The 16,307-nt window shown below is 43.6% G+C and overlaps 1 protein-coding gene across 3 annotated transcripts in view; it reads left to right on the top strand.

Annotated features, from left to right (window-relative positions):
* The first annotated feature begins 13,787 nt into the window (after nucleotides 1–13,787).
* The window catches only part of NRP1 (neuropilin 1), a 117,213-nt gene continuing 114,693 nt past the window's right edge, over nucleotides 13,788–16,307 (top strand). For 2 of the 3 annotated variants that reach the window (XM_052805943.1, XM_052805934.1), the window contains exons 1-2: nucleotides 13,789–13,924; nucleotides 14,108–14,604. In XM_052805943.1, the coding sequence (XP_052661903.1) occupies nucleotides 14,538–14,604 (67 nt within the window). In that variant the 5' untranslated portion in view covers nucleotides 13,789–13,924; nucleotides 14,108–14,537. Of the gene's footprint in view, nucleotides 13,925–14,107; nucleotides 14,605–16,307 lie in introns of all 3 variants that reach the window. The other variant, XM_052805954.1, reaches the window with a different exon arrangement.

The raw sequence follows: 16,307 nt of genomic DNA, 5'->3' as shown, positions 1-16,307 counted from the left end.
GTCAACTCCAGTTCCCACTGAACTCAACTGCAAAACTGCTTTAGGCTTCAACTAAAACAGGTTTGGGCCCCAGGAGATGAAAGAAAGTGATTTTGATCAATTGCTCATCTGCCCAAAGAACACTTTCACACAGGTTCTGCCAGGCTATATTTCAGCGCCCCTCCACTATGTGATGCTGAGAGAGATAATAACACAATTTGGGTTGTTGTGCTATCAAGATGCAGATGACACACAGCTCTATGCCTCATTTTCATCAAACCCAGATGGTGCAGCATCTTTGCTTTGCCTGTGCCTGGCAGAGATTAATACTTAGATAAGGGCAAGCCGACAGAGGCTTAATTTGGACAAGATGGAGGAGGTGCTATTGTGTAAGGGAAAATAGGCATGATCTTACTTCTTTTCCGCTTCCCATTTGGGAGGATTTTGACCTGGAACGCGTTTGGATTCCTATTGCTATTTGAAATCGCAGGTGGCTTTGAGAGCCTAAGACAGCATTTCATATCTGATTCAGTTAGACATCTATCACATTTCTTCTTGGCTTTGGACAGTGCCACCTCCAATCCATGCCTTTGTAAATTCTAGACTTAATTATTGTGATGTGCTCTATATGGGGCTACAGATGAGGACCAACTGGAAACAATAGTGCGTGCTGAAACCAGCTGCTTGCCTGGCTGGCAATGGGAGCCACTGAGCACATACTAGATAGCTTCTCTGGCAAAAATTCTGTCTCCCTCCCCACCAAAGGGATGGTTCCCTCCCTGTTGATTCTGGCTCCTACACTGAATTAGTGTTAAATGACCTGGGTCCTATCTTCTTGAGAAAACACCTCCTGCCAAGTGAAGTCTCAAAGCAATTTCTGACAATGTAATGTTACAGCTCTAGAATTAAACAAATAGGAGGCAGTAGCAATGCTTTTAAAACAAACAGCTCTCAGCTTCAAAATTGGCTTCCCCAACTACTCCAACAGAGCCCAAATGTGTTAAGCCTGGCACAGTAAATGACCCTTCACTTCTCCCTAGCTTTGGATTATCATCACGCTTATCACAAAGGACTGGTTTGGGAATCTCATAGTAATTGCATCTGTATTCATGAGCTTTTTAACATCTTCATTAATATTACACTAGAGTCATGGGCTTCTCATGAAATTACACTAAACTGACACCAAGAACTCGATCTAAACAGCCTTGAACTTTGGATTATTGTTTTAAAGATTCCATCTGTGACCCATTGCTCCTCAAAATGCATGGTTCAGATAAGCACTCCCAGGATTCAATATTCTTCTGACCTGCCTCTTGGGTCAGCAAAAGTGGTTTGGAAAGCTCAAGAGAGTAGCCTTATTTATTACATTTCAGCACTTCTTTTTCTATTTCTAGCTAAAACGAGGACCTACAGAGAGGAATTCTTAGGACATTAAAAAACTCCTTTCAAATTTCAGAAGGACTTACGTTTTGTCCTCAGATAGGAAAAGCCTGTCACTTCTTATTGCAGCCAAATCATCCATTACAGGGGACAGCTTAAGTAGAATAACACAGTCAGAAGTTATACTACTATGTATTTAATGCAGAATACTGAAAAATCTTTTCTTTAGACAAATTTTGTTATCTGTATCCATGTCAGATAATGCTATTCTCCATCAGTAGTGAAACTGCCAAAGTGGTGTAAGATACTGAGGACTAAGCTACAACTTTATGAGAGTAACAGTGGCAGAATCTGTTTTTTATGATAACAAATCAAGAATCGAATTACTTCCTCCATTGCTCCAGTTGACCAGTTCAGACCTTGTTATCTGATACAATATCTCTGTCTCAAATATTCTGAGTAAATGGGATTTAGATGTAATTTATAATTCTTGGAAGGGAAAAAATTTCATTATTTCCTATATAGACTAAATATACCAATAATAATTTAAATTCCTAAAGATATGCAGGTGCTTGGATGGAAAAAGGAGACATTTCGATTACTTGGTCTCTACTTTGCTTAATTGGATTTTACTGAGCATTTTACATCGGCTGAGACTTTTGATCAACTGCACATCCACCATCACTTCCAAGAGCTTTCACAACACTACAGACCTGAATATCTGACAGACATATTTTTGAATCTACTAACAGTTCCTTACTAAGATATTTTCATCAAAAATGTAAAACCTTATAAAAAATTCAAATGTTTTGGTTCAGTTGAGGCCCTCAGCTAGAATAATGTCATCTCATGTCTATATGGCATGGTGTTGTTTTTATTTGGGAGCTTTTAATGCTACAGTGATAGCAATTTCAAAGGTTCTAGCTCTTTTTTAAGAGACAACTGCACTATTCTTGATTTTGATCTGTCATCACCTTGCCACAGTATGATAGTCCAGGTTTCTTGTTTTGAGTAAATGTGGGGGTTTTTTATCATTGCAGCTTGATAAAACAGAAGCCCATTTTGAACAATAAAGCATAAGTAATGTATTTCTATTTTTATATGTTTTCTTGGATATGATTGCAATTTATGAGAAAAACCACTATAATTATGAATGCAAATGATTTCACAGTTACTGCAACAGATTTTGTTTATATATGTTAAACTATGCTGAGAAAGAGCTGGCTTTGATCTGGGAAACTCATTAATGTCTTTGCAAAACAGCAATCAGAACATGGTATACAGCAGCGATAGTGACCATAGTTCACCAGGATGTGACTGAAACCACGCCAACTTTGAAACTCAGACACCTTCTTGTATCAGCACACAGAGGTGGATCATAGGGAAGCTAGTAAGGCTTTTTTAATTAAATTGTTTAAAAATTGTCTTTCTAGCCTGTAACTAATAACACTGTAATTTATTAAAGCAATAGAACCATGGTTTCTACTAAGGAAAGGCAGAAGTTCCAGTGAAGACTGACGGTGAATTCATTACCCTGTGAAATTAAAAAGGGCAAGTGCTCAAGCTTGAGCATTCAGCCCTTGACGTCCACTCTGCATTCTTCTTTGGAGTGTTTGGACTATTCCCCTTACACTTCTTCAACATGAAGCTTAGGTTCATCCTGGAGGTAGTTTCCACCAAGGAACAGTATGGATGAGGCCATAACATGTTTAGCTATCTCCATCTGTCACCATCCTCCAACATTAACCTAGAAGACCTCGTACTCTCACATGCAACCCAAAATATTCACACAACACTGCAGGGCATGTGTTTACTCTCCACATCACACTTATTAAAATCCCACTCTTGAGGCTGTAAGGCAGTTTTCTCATTAGCAGCCTGGCCTATGGACCCAGTCCTGATGACAAGTGTTGTTAACACCATGTCACCAAATATCTGAGGAGCACTGTGGAGCCAGCCTGGGCCTCACAGAGAGACCAACCCTCCTTTCAGCATGCAAAAAGAAAACCCAGGAGGGGAGCAGCAGCCAGATGCCCCAAAAGAAACAGCAGGATGGTGCACCATCCACACGCCATCCTGGTAGCACCATACAAGTTCAAAAAACAACAAAGTTATCCTGAGAGTATCCCAAAGGCAATGTCTAAAAGAAATTTCTTGCCCTCACCTTGCGCAGTTTCTTGATATCTGTCCATACTGCAGTGTTTAACTCATTCAGAGCTGGCCTAGGTGAGCTTAGAAGGACCTGGCTATGCCTTACACAAGCCACAGGGAATATCTGTGGGTGATCGGGGGCATACAGGGGCAAGGTGGGCACCACACTGGACAGGCTCAAGACCTGGAAGAGGAAGGCAGGAGATATGGCATGAGAAGGGTCATCTCCTACTGCCTTCAGTTTTTTACCAATACTCACCATCACACAGATGGGCTTCTACTGTGTGGGGGAAACATAGGCATGCCCCTCTCACAGCAAATGTGAGATCCACTCCTGGATGTGGTGGAGGAGCAGACTGTCACAGCAATATGGGGTCGTACCCCTCTGTCACCCTCAAAGGCACCCTCCTCCCTCCAATAGGGCATTTGAATCTGTAACAGACACTGGACCTACTCCCCATTGCCAAAGAGCAGTTCACACTGCTGAATGCCAAACCACTTCCTAGACCTTCTGCTAGCCAGAGCAGTTGGAAGCCCTGTGCACCCTGGCCTGGTGACACAGAGAAATCTGGAATATCACCTAGTAGCTGAATAATAGGAATTTGGATGGGAGAGAGATGACGAATCCTTTGCATGTCCTCATACTCAAGACCCTCCCGAAAACCCTGCCTCGAGCATCTGCGGGGTCTGATCCCCAGGTATCAGCACAGGGACTGCTTTCCACACTGGGGAGCTGAGCAACAGGTTGTAGTACATAGGGTCACCCTTCACTTTGATTGCTTCCTCTCCACAACAAAAACATGTTCCCTGAAAAAGTAGCCCTTCATTTTGATTAACTCTTGATAGTTTTCCATTTGCTGGACAGCACCAGTTTTTGCAAAGATGTAGTAATTGTCTGTGTGGCTACTAAAACTATGTCTATACTAGTTGATGAAAGGGGTCAAGGGCTGTGCTCTGATGGCAACTAACCCAGTCTCGTTTACACAGGACAGCTTTGTCCCAACTTCCAGTGGGGAATGGTCCCTGTCCCATGCTAACTCCCAAACCTCACCCAGGCATTGCCTGCTAGCACTAGCTCTCACTGACCAAAACCATACTGAAATCATGCTGGCAATTATCAGTACTGTTCGGGTCCACACTGCACCCTAATTAGTTTAACAGTCTAAGTATGGCCTGTTTAATTCACTATAATATGAAGCTATTTCAAGTTGATATAAGTAGGGATTGAAATGACTGTAAGTTACAGAGCAACACTCCTTTGTTCTATCCTTTAGAAAAACAGTCTTCTTTGGACTCAAAAATAGGTTGACAACTGAACAAAATTATTCGAATCTGTTTTAATATATATTAAGTTGAATTTCATTGAGACAATATTTTCCATAGGGCATAGGCAAGCCGCAGACTCTCCCAGAAAAACTGACTTATTTCAATGAGTATTTCTCAGGTAAATCTTCTGATTAGTTGCCAAGGAATTGTTTCTTTTCAATGTTTGTAATACCTTACTCTTCAATGAGAGCTGATTATGGCTGGCAGCATTCTCATTCTGGGGCAGCAGGTCAATAGATTAATATCTCGGCTAAAGGACCTGAGTGTGCTTCACTTGGCAACGCCACAGCATGCTGCCAGAATGTAGCAGAAGACAATAACAGTGAGCTTAACTTCCCCAGAAACACTCCTCTTCACCAAGGGAAGCATTACACAGGACTATCCCCAGCCTCCTTTAAATACCTGCTACTGTCCTTCTGCTGGGTTTTAGCATCTACATGCAGTCTTGCCACCATGACTAGGGATATTAAACTTTTAAGCTACATTTTTATTTTTTAAAGCAGTCAGTGTATAAAAAAATGTTCACGCTTCACCTGCAAAAGTGTGGGCCTTTGGAAGGATAGGCACCAGCTCATCTCTGGTCTCCTTTAGCCATAAAAAAAGGTAAGATTCAAAAGCAAAATTTGTTTGTCAATACTGTCTCATCACGAACTTCATATTTTTTTCTCCAGGTACCACATTCACATAATTAAGAACCATTCATACACTTTGTTTTTAAATTTTAATTGACCTTAAAGTCTCCAAAAGTGAGTGTCTCTACTTTACTTGAATGGAGACTTGGAGAGATTCTGAATATACTGATGAATGCAAAATGTGTTACATTTATACTGATTGCACCAGGATCATAAACATATGCCACAAAATTATCTTGTAAGACAAAAATCAAGCCAGTAAATATAAAAGGCATTTTCAATAAATCCAGTAAGTTTCCATCGTTCTCAAAAATGTTATTTTAATTATATTCAGGGAGTGATACTGCGCATGTCAAAAAGTCAATTTCATTAATTTTCTAACATTTCATCCAGATACCGTATCACAAAGGTCTGGCAGCCCTTTTCTAATTATGGGTAATTGGGTGAAAGAACGTTTAAATTTATATTAACATGTGAACTTTCTGCATGAAGGATACAGAGCTTTCCAGCAAGATGCTCAGTGTTTTACTAAGGAGCTGAAAAAACATCAACTCCTATTCTGTGTTGTATGGCAGCTGAGGTTACTCAGTCTTTTATAAGATTGTTCGGTATCTTGCAGGATTAATTTGAAGTGGAGTTCTTCACCATTGGTCACAGCATGGTATTTTCTGCCTAGCTGAAATCATCTTCATTCCAGTCAATAAAAACCAAGCACCTTTTGGATTCACTACATGTAGTTGCCAAGCTGTTAAAGTGGGCTTTGACCTTTTTCCAGTCTACATGTGGTACCTGTGTTTTGTCTGTTTATTACTCATTAAGAACTTTGTGATGGAAGAATTTGCCCCAAAGGAGGCAAAAATAATTGAAGGTTTTATGATATGCTATGGCATGATGAATAAGCCATGAAGGAAATCTCAAAAGCAACATAACACATAAATGTCAGGGAGTTTCTATTCAAACACAAACCTCACCAGAATAAATCAATGACTGTTACTAATCAGAGCCTGAAATAATCTTAAAGAACAAAGGTGTGCTTAAGATTATAACTACAGGGATGAAAAAGGAGGCACTGTCATGTTTATAAATTCTGCAATGGTGACAAAGAAGCTTCAACACAGTAAAGCCAAGGGAGCAGTTGAGAACAAAAAAGCAATGTCTCCGGATAGATTTAGAAAAACATTGAATTTAAAATTTTTTTTCACAGCAAACAAGATGTTCTCTGGCAAATGATACGAATCCTTTGTCAAGGCTGTCCAGATGGCCTTTGCGAATAAAATACTGCACACAGCAGTGACATACTTGTTGGACAGATAACTTACAGATTTGGAAACAGCCTGTTGGAGAGCTTCTTCATTAAACTAATAATGTTTCTGGTTATTTAGTTACAAGAAGCCAAGGGCCTGGTGACAATTTTACAAAACACAAAGTTTTAGCTGTTATGACAACCTGGACAACTGTGTTTCTCTTCATGACAACCTGTCTAAATTATATAAAATCATGAACCCACAATGAAAAATAGATTCCAGAAAGGTCTCTAAGAAATGTAAAACCATACCTGGGAGATTACAAGAAATCTAATACAATGATTCTGTTACCCTTTTCATGAAATAAGATTGAGAATATTGTGAGACATGTTGAAAACTGCTTTGGTTATTGCTTAGAAGCTTCTTTACGAAACATTTTTTTTTCCACAAAGTAGTAAAAATTATTAACTCAACTTTCCTCAAAACAGGAGTTCTTCAGTTGACTTTGATGGCAACTAAATGGTCCCAATACAGGTAAAAATGCAGTCGAAAAGACAGGAGGGAGAAAAAAGACAAACACAACAAACTTCCAAGAATGATGAGGCCTTTTAAAACATAATTTCCTATTCAGTCAGTCCTTGTTCAGGCCCTCTTTTACTTTCTTTTTCTTTTTCTTTTGCTAGTTATATACCAAGGAGTCTACCAGTCCAATTTTCTATGACCCCCATTGGGTTTCTCTGACATCCCTCTACTGCACCCTACAAATTCAGTTTTTAAATAATTGCCCACCCATATTCCATAGCCAAAATGTCTTGCTGTTTTAACTGCACCTTCTTGATAAAGTAACAAAACAAAATATTACTCTGCATTTTTTTTCAAAGCAATTTTAAGAGACGCAACTTTTCAGAGCAATTTTTCTGCAGACATAGCAATAAGGAAAAAATACTGAAAGAAACCAACATTCTGAAAATGAATCCATTAGATCAGACCAGTTATATTTCTTGCTTTCCACTTTCAAGTCCTGGTATGAAATAAAATTTACCTATGTAGAGCCTAAGAGCTTCTTGCAGATCTCAGTCCATATTCTTAAGGTGTAAATCCAACAACAGCAGACATATAAACTAATTATATTTAATTTATTTGAATAATACTCCTACCATTATATGTAATCACCTGAATAAATATCTGTGTGTTAGGGGTTGCTTCCATCTCCTCCAATGAAGCTAACTGGCTGGAGGTAATCCATTGCCTAAGAGTTAATCCCTTTGAATACGATTCCCTGAAATTCTAGTTAATCCACTATAGTCTACAAATGGGTTCTCCATTTCATGTATAACATCAAAGTATGACAATGTAAATGTTCTCTAGTTAATAAATAACCCAAACAAGCATTTAGCTGAAAAGCCATTTAACATCAGCTGTAATAAGTGACAAAGAAAATTATGACAGAGAACATCTCTTGAAGAAGATGAGAGACAACTGAGAAAGGGAATCTGATCTGTAATGAATGCAGTCCCACTGCTTGTTTACAGTGATTGCTGCATTGTAGCGAAAGGGGGTGCATGACAACCATGCAGTGTGGCTGTGACAGCTTCCATTGCCCTAATAACATCGCACCCTTCCTAGTATTATTCTATCAGATGTAACATGTATAAAGTAGTGCATATAATTTTCAATAATATGATATAATCATATGGCCCTTTACAGATGAATAGATTACATGAGCAGGACACTAATTTTCCAGCCAAAAATAGAGCAAGACAAGAAATACAAAGATACATCTAACACTATTTTCACCTACTTCTTAATGATTATAGACCTTCAGTCCGGCAAAGCCTTAATTTGAAAGGAACTGCTATTTCTGCTTTTTGCAGCAGTTATCTTAGTGTAAACACTGGCATTGATATACCCATTGTGCAACCAAATGGAAACAAATGAAGTTGATAAAAACAAGTTTATAATCTAAGGGTCCATTATCATCATACAGGGCCTGCTTTTCTCCTTTGAAGTCAGTGGGATTTTGTCATTGCCATCAATCGAAATATAATAAGATTCTTAGTCCATATGGGTGGATTTGCCATGTATTACTTCCTTCACTACAGAAACAGCTACTTCAGAACCCCTTGAGATCATCAGGCACTATTATTAAGGACACTATCGTAAATCATATACTGTATATGTCCCCACTTCCTATTTCAGATAAAAATCAGATTACACTGAGAATATACAAATATTACTGAAGAAAAGGAGCGGGGCACTCTGCAAGAACATGGTGCCCATGCTTAGATTTTAGCAGCTGTAGCAGTGCTAGCAGAAGAGGAATTAGGCCTAGGAGAGACCTGATGAGCTTGTTGTCAAATTGGAAATGGGAGTAGAGTGATATATGTGATGATTTGCCTTTGACACAGATGAAAACATTTGACTTTTGATAATCAGATAATCAGCTAATAAAGCCTTGGGCTGTGCTAATTTGTTGGAGTGGAATGTGTTTAGACAGGATGATGAACGTGTTTTGATAAGACATTTGTGAGATGGCACAGTTGTGATTCCAAGGAGTTTGGTAAGATATTTGTAAAGTCACTCTAACCCTAACAATGTAGTCAGTGTGGAGATGATGTAAATGCAAATGAATCTGATCTCTAACCAATGGAGTATAGGATCTGAGTGTATTTTGCAATACATGGCCATATGTAAATTTAAATATTGTATAAATCAAATGGCATGGTTTATAAAAATACATGTATTTGCAGTGGTTCTTGGAAAAGTGTAAGGCGTGCAGTGAAAGAAGGATCATTTAGATGCATGTGGCTGCGTGTGGAAAAGAGGTGTAACGTGAGAGCACAGGGTAAAAAAGCATTGGGTGTGAGAGACTGAGTAGGAGGATAAAAGATGTAAGAGATAAAAGGGTTGAGAAAGAAGAGATATAGACAAGGGAAAATGTATGTCTGATCTTAAAGATAAGGGTAAATAGCTTTGGTTCAGTACAGTAAGCAACAGGAAGCCAAGCAGTCATTTGTATGGCCAAAGCAACAGGAGAGGAGATGACACAGAAGCCTGATTTTGGAGAGATTATTGGGGAAGATAAGTGAAAGAAAAGGAAAACATTAGAGAGAAGGTTATAAGTAAGCACCAGACTATATATGAAGATATTAGTAGGTACTAGTCATAAACCAAATATATTTCTATTCTCCACTAAATATTGGTAGGAAGTCTCCATTTTCAGGCATTTAATATTATGAATGGGTTTAATTTGTTGTGTTTCTTTTTCAAAATAATACCAAATAAAGATGTCTTCAGCCATGGATTAATCATTTGCCAAACTTAGTTTTTAATTAAATGCATTACTGTGCTATATGAGTGCATAAAGGAGTAAACATCAAAGTTGCTCTGTTCTGCTATTGTTAAAATGGGAAAATTGTTTTTTCCTTTGGAATTTTAAGTTTTATATTACATGATTTAGCCCAAGGCAAATATTTTTTATGGCTAAATTATAAAGTTCTTGAGAAACAGGTTTATAACAGAAGTGCAGACAATCTTCAAAAAAGCATTATAAACACCAAGTCAAATTATGAAGCAAAGATGGGCCTGAACCCAAACCTAGCCACTCCATTAACTTTTACATATACTGGATTCAGATTCAGCCTTTCTAACACTAACTCATCCTTGCCATAAAATCCCATTACTGATGTGAAAATGGAGAGCTGAACAAATGTGTAAGCAGTTGCAGGATCAGGACCTAAAATACCATGACTAAAATGTGAGAAGTGGATTATAGAAAGAGACTTCCGAATGTTTCATTTGATGCCAGTTTATATTCAAGATGATTAAAGATTAAACATTTTCAGATAAATATATGTAAACCAAGGATAGAATGTCTTCACTCATCATTTCAGGGCAACTCATACATGGAAGAAACCTGTGCCTGTATCTATGAACTAGAGAGAAAAAGATGGCTAGAAAAACTAGACTAATGCCGTCCACATTATGATAGGAAAGGACATTAATGTACAAGACTCTGCTATATTTCCTAGGCCTTGAGAATTCAACAGCAAAAAAAATGTCCCAGTGTGAAATCCAAAATGCCCACGGAGTGCTGAGGAAGGGCAGAAATCCTCTTCCATGGGCCACGTTTAGCCACAACAGAGGCCATTCCTGTTCAGCTGTCTTTACAGCCTAGTGCACATCTCTCTCTGTGCAAGAGGAGGAAGCACTGATGTTTGAGATACGAGCATGCTGAAATAAACCGTGGTATATGGATTAGTGGTTACAAGGTAGGCTGAGGTGATAAAAGCAACATTCATCATTAGTCTTACAGTTTATCACATTGTACCATCTTCACTGATGTACATGTTCTGTCTGCATTTAAGTGTTTAATTTTTCTTTCAGAGAATGGAATTTATTTAAAATACACTAGCTACTAACACACTGTGCCTGCATCTGTGGAAAGTGACTTGTTAATCTGATAGGAAAACAAATGGAAAAAAATACCACAGGTTGGTTGGTTGGTTGGTTTGGAGCATCTTTACAGCATACAACTGGGAATGAGTATTCTCTCTGCAGATTCGTAGAAATTACCTGACGGACAATGCTAATGCCAAAGCAAGAGAGCCATCATTGCCATGCACTAAGTGTAATTTTTGGTATACATGCTCTCTGGGTATCTGCTTACTACTTTTTACTTACAGAATTAATGTTGGCTTCTGAGACTGAGGTTTTAAAACAAACATGTATGTATACACTTCTGCAACCCCCCAGTCAGCTACCATCAGCAGGTAATTTCTATTTTCAAAAATAGATGTACTTTATTTTAAAACCTATATCATCTCTCAGTCAGTCGCAGACTACAATGTGCTTCAGGACAGAACCAATTTATCTCAAGGACTGTCCAGCAGCATGAGAGTTTTAATAACCAGAAAGCACTGTTAACTCTCCCCTTCCCCCTTGTTCTGGGAACTTCTGTAAAGAAAAAAATAAAGGGGGCTTAATGTGCTACCCATAAAATATACATCCCAATCAATCAAGGAAATGCATAAGTATTGCATATGATGATCCAGCGACTGCCTAAAGACGGGGAAATGAGACTGGACCCAATAACTCAGTCTGACTAGTTCCAGCCTGCCTGGTTTCCAGCCTGCCTGCAGACACAGGCACGGGCAGGAGCAGGGGCAAGGGCAGGGGCAGGGGCAGAAGCTAAGGAAGGAAAGAATGAAGTGTACAGAGAGCATAACAGGATCAAACTGCACTTTAGTGCATGATATTACAGAACTGCAATCACGGAAGAGAAGGGGAATGTCTGGCAAAAACTCAGAAAGTAGTGATGAGAGAGTGTGCAGTATGAAACCAGCAGACAGATTTCCTACTGACTTAATCTCCAGGCTTCAGCTGACCTTAAAGTCGGGGCTTCAAAAGGGCAGCGAAGGAGAGTGAGAGTGGAAGGCTTAAACTCGGGGCTGGAGACAAAGGGATGGAGGAGGCTGAATCTGTGTATGATTTCTGAACACAGATGTAACACATTTGTAGTTAATCTGTGTGGCTACAGACTTACAACTATGTTTGAAAACTATTTCAAACATAGTTACACCTTCAGAGTGGACAGGGTTTTACTGCTGCAGCTGCACTTGGAGGATGACCCTGCCCCCAGCAAAGCCCAACTCTTTTCCCTCCGCATCCTTCACAAAGACTCTTTGTGGAGTAGGTCCTCTAACAGGTCTTTTTCCTGATGAAGCATTAACAGAATTTGCCTGGGCTGTGCACCAGTATCAAACTGTTTTCAAACTCTGCTCTGGGAGATGAGAGTGGCTGACATCCACTGTTGGCCGCAGGTCATTTTCCTAGCACAGACCCATCTTTGGGGACCATTTAACACTGTTTCAGCTTTCAGCCTTAGAGCTCTTCCTCTAACCCCTACCCCAGCGACTGGATTGCCTCCACACAGAGGGAGCTCAAAGCACTCCACATAAAAGCAGCAGTTGGGTTCAGCTAGGTAATCACTCCCCGGGTGCAGGGACAGCCTGTAAGGCAGGGCAACGGGGCAAGGAAGGGACAGGCCCCATAGCTGGTGAGCACCAGACCGTGCAGCCAAAGCAGCAGGATTCAGAGCCCACTATGTCCCCGCTTTGTGCCTGTCCCCTGGTGCCAGCTGGGGGAGGGGATCGCTCAGAAGGAGACACACGCTCCCCAGTGGGGATTTCATGCCGCATAGCCTCCGCGGGGAGCAGAGCCGGCCCCGGGGGACCCCAGCAGCTCCTCAGACCCTCAAGAGTCTTTATGAGAGACAGACAGACTGGGGGGGGGGGGGGGGAGCAAAGCCGCAAGGGAAGCCGAGAGAGGCGGGAATGACAACCAGGGTGGGCGAAAAGGAGGTGGGAAGACAGTCGGGAGGGAGAGGGTTCGGGAAGGTCCCCCAGAGATGCAGAAATGCAAAGGGGACAAGGGCAGTGGGCCCGGTGAGCCTGCCGCCTGGGTGTCCCTCCACGGGGGTCCTCACAGCTCACCCCACAGCAGCGCAGCCAGCAGCCCCTAGGATCACAGGGGATAGTGGTGTCCTACTGGGGGACAGCAGGGTCTCCGACAGACAAGCGTGGGGTGGGTGCTTGGCTGCACACTCGCACGAAACAAAAAAGGGGGTCGGGAGGGAAGGTGGCAGAGGGGGAGGCCCGGGAGGGGACGGGGCAGGGTGCCCGCGGGGCGTGGGTCACGGCGGAGGGAGCGGGCCAGGAGGTGGGCAGGGGTACGTGTGTCTGCGTGTGGGGCCGGGGCGATAGGGGCGGCCGGGCCGGGCTGCGCGGGGCCGCGCAAGAGCCCGCGGGGGCGGCGGGGCGCAGGTGGGTGCCTCCGCCCGGATCGGCTCTACCTGCCGCGGCGGGGGGAGGCCGCCTCTCGTCCCCCCCCTCTCTCCCTCCGCGTCCCCCCGAGCCAGCCCCCGCCCCGGCTGTGTGCCACGGTCGGGGCTCGCCGTGTTTGTTTGTTGGTTCTTCCGCGCTGCCGATGTCTTGGGGGGCTGAGGAGGAGGAGGAGGAGGAGGAGGGCGGGGAGGGGGAGGGGACTGGGGCTTGGGAGACGGCGGCTCCTCGGCCTCTCTTATTGCCGCTGAGTTGCGCTCCTCTTCCTCAGGCTGCGAGCAGGAGCCGCCCGGGCGCTTCTCCCTTCCCCGGCCGGCCGGGAGTCCCTGCGGCGGCAGCGCGCTCGCTCGCCCGCCTCCCGCCGGGGCAGGTGAGTGCGGGGCGCCGGGCACCGCCGGGCAGTGCCGGGCATCGCTGCCCCGGGGCTGCCGGTCCCGCGGGAGCCGCGGCCGCGGGAGAGCGGGGCGGGCGGGGGGGACGCAGTTTGGCAAACTCCAGCGCCCGGCTGGTCCCCGCTCACGGCCGCTTTCCCTTCCTTCTCTCCTCTCCGCAGAGCACCCCCGCCCCGTCTCCCGGAGCCCGCCCCGGCAGAGCGCTCCAGAGGTGCCAGCAGCCGCCAGGATTTTTGTCTGTCTTGTTTGTGTGTTTGTTGGGTTTTGGTTTTGGTTTTGTTTTTCTTTTTTTTTTTTTTCCCCCTCGTTTTCATTTGGCTGTCTAGTCTTGCTGGGAATGGCAGGGGCAGCGGCGCCTGGAGAAGGAACAAGTGTGGAGAAAGGGAGAGGGAGCCGGAGCTAAATGACAGGATGCGGGCGACCTGAGGCACAGAAAGAAGCCAGCTTCCCTCTGCCCCCGGGACTGCCCTTGCGGACCGCGCTTTCTGCTCCTGACTCCGGCCGGAGGATTTAAGACCTAGGAAGAGTTGTGCTTGGAGGGCGTTTATTTTTTTTTTTTTTTTCCTCCTTTCCCTGCTGTCGGAAGGGAAAATGGATTGGGGACTTCTCCTGCACTGTGCAGCCCTCACCTTCACCCTCGCCAGGGCTCTGCGAAGCGGTGAGTGTCACGGGGGACGTTGGGTCTCGGCCTGGGCAGGCAGCCGCGGGGCTGGGCTCCGGGGCTGCCAGAGCGGGGGGCGGACGATGGGGCCGGCACCGACCTGAGCCCGGCCGGGGGGAACTTTCTGCCGGAGGAGGGAGGCGGCGCGGTCCTCGCCCGAGGCTCGCCCGCCCCGGCATTGCCTTCCGACTTTATTCTCTGCTCTTTTGGGTTGTTGTATAAAGCAGGCTGCTCGTTGTCACTAGATCAGGACAGCCAATTATCGTAATAGTGTTTCCTGCCATAGGCAATTAAATAAGTCTCGCCTTCGATATCTGAAAGATAATGAACACTTTAAAGGAAAGGTTTTCTCCCCCCCCCCCCTTCTTTTTCCAAAGCGTAAGACTTCAGATAATCGTGCCTTTTAGTAGCTGTGTGTGTACCTGCGAGTAGTCTTCAAACGGAGAGCCCACTAGACTACCCCTTTCCCCAGTCTGCAGTTTACGTGCAACTTACACAGTGCCAAGAGAGAAGCTGAGCTTTTCTGTGAAGGCTCAAGACTCCCTTCCAAGAGAGAAATCCCGTAACAACTGACTGATGTAGCTAGTCTACTATCAGGCAGCCCTTGAAAATACAACTAATTAAAAGCAGCGTGCTCCTCCTTCCCCGAACAATGCCAGAGCACCGTGAATATTTCACTGCATGATGCATTTTTAAAGACGGTCTAATTGTGGGACTGCTTGACGTTTAGCTCTTGCACATGAAACGGCTTGTGCGAGTTCTACTTTCCCGACAAATCCTGAGCAATTATTATTAACTAATTATCAAATATTTACTTTTGCCTGACTGGGTTTTCAATCAAAGTAATTAAAAGAAGAGAGCACCCTCCACTTACGCTGGTATATTGTTTTAATAAGGGACCACAAGTGGAGTGTCATGGAAGAGAGAGTATTAAAATCGCCTGTTTTATGATGGAAGTTAATCTCTTTCCCAATATGTTTTGAGGAAGCTGCTTAATTTAATCAGGACGAGCTGCCTCCTCCAGTGCTGTGGTGCAGGAGCAAAGGCGTTAGAGGCATGCGCCAAACCCGGCTTGGGGATGCTCTGAGAGGTGCGCTTTGCTCATCCCCCCAGCCCAGGTGAGGGGTGCAGGCAGCTGCCTCCCTGACTCCCACATAAACCAGGAGTGCCTCTAGTCCTGCACCCTCTGAGGGGTGGAAGGAGGGCACCCAGTGCTCTTGTTGATCATTTCTCCCATTAAAATAAGGGAGTAGAGTGGGTTGCTGGGCCACAAGCTGTTAATGTGGTGGCCCTGCTGGAGTCACCAAGGCCATTAACCTCCTCTGTAACCTACCAGACCTACTAATGCCACCTTCACCTACGTGCAGTACTAGTGTCCGCTAAATTAATTCATTAACCTTATTTAGAGCTAATGGTCCGAAGTCATTAGAAACTGCTCTTCTTAATCAAGTGTGAGAGAGATTGCACAGAGCCAGGGAGTCTAGCAGACCGCATTATCTTATTACACTGTCACTTTCCCAGAAGTCGCAGATTAAGGAGTGCTGGTGGTAGTGAGTCCACCTCAGCGTCCTCTGAAGTGACTCTGTCAAGTGACTAGAAGCAGCACTGCTTTATTTCAGGCATTTAACAGATGCCAGACTCTGCCATGTTATTTGCAGGGCTGGAGTGGGCTTAATGAGACAGGATCACTTTCCGAGTGT

Source organism: Harpia harpyja, chromosome 1 (assembly GCF_026419915.1).
Source record: "Harpia harpyja isolate bHarHar1 chromosome 1, bHarHar1 primary haplotype, whole genome shotgun sequence".
Lineage (NCBI taxonomy): Eukaryota > Metazoa > Chordata > Aves > Accipitriformes > Accipitridae > Harpia > Harpia harpyja.
The sequence above is the reverse complement of the archived record's forward strand: the minus strand, read 5'-3'. Positions and strand labels throughout refer to the sequence as shown.